This window comes from Oryzias melastigma, linkage group LG6, assembly GCF_002922805.2.
Source record: "Oryzias melastigma strain HK-1 linkage group LG6, ASM292280v2, whole genome shotgun sequence".
NCBI classification, from domain to species: Eukaryota; Metazoa; Chordata; class Actinopteri; order Beloniformes; family Adrianichthyidae; genus Oryzias; species Oryzias melastigma.
Window position 1 is genome coordinate 34,659,135 of NC_050517.1, and position 8,189 is coordinate 34,667,323.

The 8,189-nt window shown below is 43.5% G+C and overlaps 1 protein-coding gene across 4 annotated transcripts in view; it reads left to right on the plus strand.

Annotated features, from left to right (window-relative positions):
• Positions 1–8,189, plus strand: part of abcc8 (ATP-binding cassette, sub-family C (CFTR/MRP), member 8) — a gene marked incomplete at its 5' end in the record, with an annotated part of 59,399 nt that overhangs the window by 18,339 nt on the left and 32,871 nt on the right. For all 4 annotated transcript variants that reach the window (XM_036212591.1, XM_024281309.1, XM_036212592.1 and 1 more), the window contains 3 exon segments: positions 3,675–3,863; positions 4,840–5,004; positions 5,501–5,656. In XM_036212591.1, the coding sequence (XP_036068484.1) occupies positions 3,675–3,863; positions 4,840–5,004; positions 5,501–5,656 (510 nt within the window).

Below are 8,189 nucleotides of genomic sequence, written 5' to 3' on the forward strand. Positions count from 1 at the left end.
TATGATTTTGTCCTGTTATGTTTGAATTCTTCCTGCACCTGGAGTGAGAATGAGGGAGAGACTGATCAGGACCCCCTCTCGTTATGTTATTGAGGGATGTCAAAATAAAAGCTCAGATGTTCATTATGAGGCTATTCAGCTTGTGTCAGATAGTTTGGCACTGCAATGTCCCACCAACTTGTCATGAGGCCAAAAATATAGCTTATATGACACGAGGACACGAAATAATCGTTTATTCGACACATTCTCCATGTGTTACTTTCAGGGTACGACTTTTATAAGCTGTTTCAATTAATGCGGCTCCAGACACATTTGGTTTTTATTGTATTGGTCCAAAGTGGCTCTTTCAACACTTTGGGTTGCCGACCCCTGCGTTAACCCCTCCCGAATGTTTCTCAGAGGTCATTTTAAAATCCGCTTACAGAGCCGGTTCCTCCGTTCTCTGCGGTTCTGACGGCGTACTCGTTAGTGCTTCAAGCTGAACCAGAAAAACGTCTGTTTTAATGAGCAGAAAGTCATTATTTCATTTTTTTTTACCTTTAAAGTCTCACTAATTTATTCCCAGAAGATTTTATCTGGGAGCTGCAGCTAAGAGAACATTAAATCTGTTTTTACTGCAGAGATTTTGATCAAATCCATAAATCATACATCAGCTGTAGAATTTTACAGCTGTCAGTTCAGAAACGGCAGATTCTGAAAGAGAAAATCAGGATTAGTAAATTTCCATCTAAATTCTGGCTGAAAATGTAATTATTTTCACTTCATGCTCAGCAACAAACCTTCAAGCTGTGAAGTGAAATCAAAATTGGACAAAATCCCTTTATGTCTGCTCCCGTTTTTCCAGCCACACAGTGACTTCCCTCACTGCTTTTTCACACTCAGACTCACAATCCGTCATGCAAACCTTCACGTTTCTCCACAAGAGTGAGCGGCTCCTCGTCAGGTTTGACTGGAACTTCTTCTGTCAGGGGTCAGAGGTGAAGGGCGTCTGCAGGAGGTCGCTGTTTTCCAGTCTCCTCTGAAGGTCACTGAAAGGCTCGTCACCGCTGTGAGCGGCCTCCTTCCTGCAGGAGGGAAGGATGAGAGAGAACCCGGATCCCAGCGGAGCTGTGGGGAAGGGCGGCGGCAGAGGAGGGCTCAGAGGCGGCGGCGGGTCGATCCCATCTGACTGTGAACGCGGCGACATCCCGACCCCTCCAGGGGTGAAAGCTTGAGGCTTCATGGGAAGCTGGTTCTGCTCAGAGTGTGAGAGAATGAGCGTGGTGGTTGTAGACGTTTGAACCTGAAGCACAGAGATGATGTGATCTTTGTGTGTCTGTGTGTGTTTGTGTGTGTTTGTGTGATGCTCGCTGTGACACGTTACGCAGGAATGCCGATGAAGCGGCTCAGAAATAAGAACACGCAGCAGCAGTCACGTCTGTTCTCACAGCTGACAGCAACTCTGACATGTTCACAGAAACACACACATGCACACGTGCGTGCACATGCACACACGCACTAACAAGCAGCTGAAGAAGGAGCTAAGTTTGGTTTGAATGATCTTCCAGCAGAAATGTTAAATTCTGTGCACTTCCTGCTGCAGCAGCTTTAATGAAATCGTTTCATCCACTGTGTTGTATCTTCTAAACGTCAGATTAACTCAGATAAACCGACAAAAAAATAACTACCAGAGAAGTTCTATTTCCCCAGCGGGTGTTCTCATTTCACAAACTCTGATTGATGCTTCTAAATTCATACTTTCAATTTTAAAGAAGTGATAGTGAGGCTACTGTTGTGTTGAAAAACAAGAGCTGGATGCGGCACTGTTTTCAAACCAATTCATAACCTACCTTTTTGTGCAAAATTCCTTGAGAACCTTGTCTATAAAGTCAATTCAATTCAATTTATATAGCTAAATATCACAAAAGAATTTCCTCATTGGGCTTCATGTCAGTAATGTACAGAAGGAGAAAGTCAGTTATAAAATGTAAACAATAGCTAAAAACTAAACAGACTAAATAAAACCGGTTATCCCTGTCCTTAGACCCTCCTTCAAAAAAGCTGATTATTTTATTTAACTTTACAACTACGTATTTGTTCAGCTAGATAGGACTAGGGGACAGGTGAGAGCGAGATCCACTGTCAAGACGAGCCAGAGGCATGGTCCACGACCAAGACGAGCCAGAGCCGTGGTCTACGGCCAAGATGAGCCAGAGGCGTGGTCCATGGCCAAGATTAACCAGAGGCGAGGTCCTCAGCTAAGACGAGCTAGAGGCGAGGTCCACGGCAAAGAACACAATCACAGGCAATAGACAGTCCACGTAGAATCCAAAGTCTCTCCTGTTCCCTCTGAAGGGATTGGAAAAGAGGAACAACACATGAATCACACTGCACCAAACAGAAGCATAAAGAACTAAATATAAGAAATAATAAAGAATAGAAGAGAGATGAAGAAAATGAGAGTAGAGAACAGAACCCCAGAGCTGATGTGGATAATAACGATGATAGAAAAACTAACATTTTTAGCGTATCAATATTGATCCAGACTCGCGAGAGCTACAGCAAAGGGAATCGACCACCAGGGCCCGGTTTATCAAACCAACTTCACTCTGTTGAGTTTTGAAGAGAAATATGTATACTGAAAGTTATAAACAGTTGATTGTTTTCTTAAATGCTCATGGGATCCTTGAACCTTTCCAGTCGGGAATCCGGCCTGGAAACAGCACAGAGACTGCTCTTAAAAAATGTTTAATAATGTTTTGCTAGCAACAGATGCAGGTCATCTTCTGGTTCTTTTATTGTTGGATCTATCGGCAGCTTTGACACTGTGGATCACGAAATCTTGATTGGTCGACTGGAACATTGGGTGGGGCTTTCTGCAGTGCATGAGGTCCTATCTCACAGACACGTCTTTCAGTGTTAGCATGGGGCCTCACTCATCCAAGTGTCACCCCCTGAGGTGAGGAGTCCCCCAAGGGTCGGTTCTGGGCCTATTGCTTTTTTCTATTTACATGCTACCACTGGGAATGCTGCTTCATAAGCAGAAGGTGAATCTTTTTGCCAAATTGATCTCCATATGCACAAGGGTTCTGATTGCACAATAACTGACTACCTTGATGAAGTTAAGTTGTGGATGTTGGCTAGCTTCTTTGCGCTAAATGAAAGCAAAACTGGAGTAGTTGTGTTTTCCCCCAATGAATGAAAGGATCGTGTTCTTGATATCCTCTTGCTCGCCCCTTTTGAACAATTTAGGTTCTCTGTCCTCGGAGTAAAACTTGATGCCACCATGAAACTGGACCTCAATATTAGCACAGTCATCAGGTCCAGCTTTTTTCAGCTGCAACATTTGGCCAGAATGAAGTCTTTTTAATCTAAGTCAAATCTTGAAATTGTGATGCATGCTCTTGTGTTATTGCAGATCCTTGTATGCCGGCTTGCCTAAGGCTGTAATAGCGAGGCTGCAGCTGGTGCAAAATGCAGCTGCCATATTTACTAGTGGTGCAAAGAAGCCTGACCACAAAACCCCAATCCTGGTCTTTTGTACCTTTTATGATTAAATATGCACTATGCTTTTCGTGTGTACAGCACGGTGGTGGAAGATGCTTTATAAATTAAATGAAGCCAAACATCTCGGAACATCTCAGATCTGTGAGCTAAGTGTTCAGAAATTCTCCTTTTCTTTTGCCCCCCCCCAGAGGCCTCTGGGTGCAGCCCCCCCTGGTCCAAAGTGGATCTGGCAGGCCTTGAGGAAGGCCTTCGGCCGGCCGCTCATCCTCAGCATCATGTTCCGGGTCCTGGCTGACCTGCTGGGCTTCGTTGGGCCGCTCTGCATCTCGGGGATCGTGCACCACATCAGCAAAGACAATCGGACCATCCAGCAGCCGGTGAGTGAGGGGTTTCCTGCTCTCAGCCCCGCCCCTGCATCATAACCTGCACCCCCAAACATCCAAAGCATCTGTTTATTGTTGACATCTCACAGAAAGTTTCATAAAATCTAAAAAATGTTCATGAGTGAAGAAATAGGACAAGAGCACATTTTTTGCAGTCAGAGCTTTTATTTAAATGTTTATTTTTGGGTTTAGTTTTTCTCTGGATTTGTCAGGTCAGTCCTGGTCAGTCCAGGTCATTCCAAGTCAGTCTGGGTCAGTCTGAGTATAGTCCCAGTAGTCTTTGTCAGTCTGGGTCAGTCCAGGTCAGTCTAAGTTAGTCTGCATCAGTCCAAGTCAGTCTGGTTAAAGTCCAGGTCTGTCTGCGTCAGTCTAGGTCAGTCCAGGTCAGTCTGGGTAAAGTCCAGGTCAGTTTGAATCAGTCCTGGTCAGTCTGGGTCAGTCTTGCGATCGTTGGTTCCTTGTCTTCCTGACTCCTCCCACGAGCATGTTGCCTCCACATCAGCTCTTCCTGCATCGAAAACATTTCAGGCTTAGAAAATCGTGGATTATGTATCAGATTCTAACGAGGCGGCGTTGGCGTTCTGTCACGCCTCAAAGGTCACCGCTGGGTGAGACGTTTATGATGTTCTGTGTGAGATGGTGCACCTGCTGGATGGAGGACTAATTTAAGCCTCCTGTAATATTTATGGGATTCATTTCCAGCAGAGCTCTTGGCTGTCTTCTCCTTGCAGCACTCAGACAGGTGGTATCGCAGGTCACTGAGCAAAAGGCGCAGCGGCGAGTTTTTGACAGAAAACTCCAGAATACATTATGTGAATTTAAATAAAAATCAGACAGGCTGCAGGGAGAAGCTGGAGCTGACGTAGAATGAGCTGTATCTGCCGCAGACGCCATCCATCCATTTCCTCTGATTCGCCACAACATCTACTGGCTAAAATGACTCGTCAGCATCTCTTGTCTCCTCCTTCAGATGAAGCTGCTCGGCATCTACTTCATCTCCTCCAAAGAGTTCCTGGAGAACGCCTATGTGCTGGCTGTGCTGCTGTTCTTCGCTCTGCTGCTGCAGAGAACCTTCCTCCAGGCCTCCTACTACGCCGCCATAGAAACGGGCATCAACCTGCGTGGAGCCATCCAGGTGAGACGTCCGGTACTCCCGTCAGATGCGAGGTTGATACGGAACGGTTTCATTGACCCGGTTATGGATGAAGAACCCTTGAACACCTGAGGTGTCACCGATGACGCTTTAACACAAAATCTTTAACATAGTGTAAATTTTCAATGGCTAACACGATCAACGTCATCCCTGCGCGAGCAATTCACATATAGTTAACGTCCGCTAGCTTAATGCTAATGTTTAATGGAATTTCCCATTGGAAGGCTAATGCTAACCCTTCATTCATGTAGACAAACATTGCTGACTAAATGAATATCTTCATAAACTCACAGCCATGAATTTTCCAATTTTCCAATTTTTGAGTTTGATTCATTCTGAGAAAAAAATAGAAAACATTTTTAAACTAAATCATTAACATTTGGAAAAAAAATGCAGCAAATTGAAACATTAAATTTTTTAATGTTTCTAAAGTCTCACAACGGCGTTTTCCTCCTGCCATTTTCTGCTCCTCTTTCAGACAAAAATCTACAACAAGATCATGCGCATGTGCACGTCCAACATGTCCATGGGAGAGCTGACCGTTGCCCAGATCTGCAACCTGGTTGCCATAGATACCAACCAGCTCATGTGGTTCTTCTTCCTCTGTCCTAACCTGTGGGCCATGCCGATTCAGGTGAGCGGTGATGCTTTTTTGCTTTTCTTGAGGGTATTTTTACTCTCCGGTGTCAGTGCAGACTCCTGCTGCTCTTTAACCCTTTAGCATCTGAGCTCCAGTGTTTATGTTCTTTGATTTACTGTAATTTTTAACACGATTAATGTAATTCCAGTAATTCTGAAGAAAAACATCATCTGGGTTCACATGCATGTTATCATTTTTAAAGGGAAAGATGAGCTGTGGTAGTGAAAGCATTAGTATTAAAGTAAGGGTGTCAAACTCAAACGCTCAAGGGGCCAAAATCCAAAACACACTTCAGGTCGCGTGCTGGACAGGATAAACATTTATTGAACACTCTAAAACAGATTTTTTTAAACTTTAAAACTGTAACTTTTTAACATAATTGTGAACTAGATATAAAGTATTACCTGTGATAATGTTAGTGTGAATGCTGTAAGCTGAATTTGGCTGCTGAAGATGCTACTGCTGATAGCTGAAGACGCTGAAATTGAAAGCTGAAATCACTGAAGCTGATAGCTGAAAATGTTAAAGCTGATAGCTGAAAACGCAGAAACTGATACCTGAAAACACTAAAGCTGATGGCTGAAAACGTTGAAGCTGATAGCCGAAATCACTGAAGCTGATAGCTGAAAATGCTGAAGCTGATAGCTGAAAACCCAGAAGCTGATCGCTGAAATCACTGAAGCTGATAGCTGAAAACACAGAAGCTGATAGCTGAAATCACTGAAGCTGATAGCTGAAAACACAGAAGCTGATAGCTGAAATCACTGAAGCTGATAGCTGAAAACGCAGAAGCTGATAGCTGAAATCACTGAAGCTGATAGCTGAAAATGTTAAAGCTGATAGCTGAAAACGCAGAAACTGAGACCTGAAAACACCAAAGCTGATGGCTGAAAACGTTGAAGCTGATAGCCGAAATCACTGAAGCTGATAGCTGAAAATGCTGAAGCTGATAGCTGAAAACCCAGAAGCTAATAGCTGAAAACGCAGAAGCTGATAGCTGAAATCACTGAAGCTGATAGCTGAAAACACAGAAGCTGATAGCTGAAATCACTGAAGCTGATAGCTGAAAACGCTGAAGCTAATAGCTGAAAACACTGAAGCTAATAGCTGAAATCACGGAAGCTGATAGCTGAAAACGCTGAAGCTGATAGCTGAAATCACTGAAGCTGATAGCTGAAAACGCTGAAGCTAATAGCTGAAATCACTGAAGCTGATAGCTGAAAACGCTGAAGCTAATAGCTGAAAACACTGAAGCTAATAGCTGAAAACGCAGAAGCTGATAGCTGAAATCACTGAAGCTGATAGCTGAAAACGCAGAAGCTGATAGCTGAAATCACTGAAGCTGATAGCTGAAAACGCTAAGCTGATAGCTGAAAATTCGGAAGTTGAAAGCTGAAAACGCTGAAGTTGATTGCCAGATAAAATATTAGCTAGATGTCAAATTTGGCTAAAAAACAGCAACAACGAAAAAAACAGCTAGCACGTAGCTGAAACAATAGTTAAACTTTAAAATAGCCCTAAAAAACTGAAAAAGCCTAAATTAGCCAAAACAGTTTGCATGTAGCTAAAATATTTGCTAAACTCCAAAATAGCCTAAAAAATAGTAAATGCCCAAAATAATTCAAAAAGCTATCAGAATGCCAATTTTTTAAAACTTTAACATAATTATGAATAATAAAAAGTCAGGAATATTATCCCAGAATAAATCAATTTAAAGGATTCCCCGGAGGGCCGGATTTGGCCCCCGGCCCTTGTCTTTGACACATGTGCATTAAAGAGTTGTTATAACGAATAATAACAAATGCATGTTCTGTAAAGCTGCTCACAGTGTCAGTCCACAAACGCAGAAGCGAACTCGCTCGGCGCAGCTTGAGGTTTTCCAGACACGGTTGATGTGTTCCGAGCTTCCTGTGACGACGGGGCTTTTGTTTTGTTTGGCAGGTTTTTCACCTCAGCAACAAAGTCACTTGCATTTCAGCTCCACTGCGTTCCTTCTTCTGGATTTCTCTCTGTATTGTTTGAAGGTCACAGATTTATCTAAAGGAGGGCGTTGATGTTTATCTCTGCGCTGCGGGGGTCTTTTTACGGTGCAACTCCCCATGAATCGTTGTTTGTTTCCTTTTTTCCTTTAGGAGTAAATATTCTGCACAAATATTAATGTGAACTCCTGTTTTTATGTTTTTGGTGCATAGATTGGCGACTAAATTGCTGCAGTTTGTGGAACAAAAGAGCTTTTGTTTCTGCTCTGATCAGGAGCAGAAGAGTCCCTGACTCCAGGGTTTTCCGTTCTGTGTTGATGATTCTTCAGAGAATTAATCTTTCCTGGATTCAGATCCTCTGCAGAGCTGCACAGGAGCATCACAGCGGCTGGAAATGCGCTTTCTAAACTGGGTTTCATCAGACGAGTACCTGGCAGAAGCTGAGTGGGGGTTGGTGTTTTTTTACACCGCTCAACCCCCCCGCCTCCTGGGTAGCTTTTGCAAAGGCAGAGAATAACCTGTGTTGTCCTATTACCCATCAGCCACCT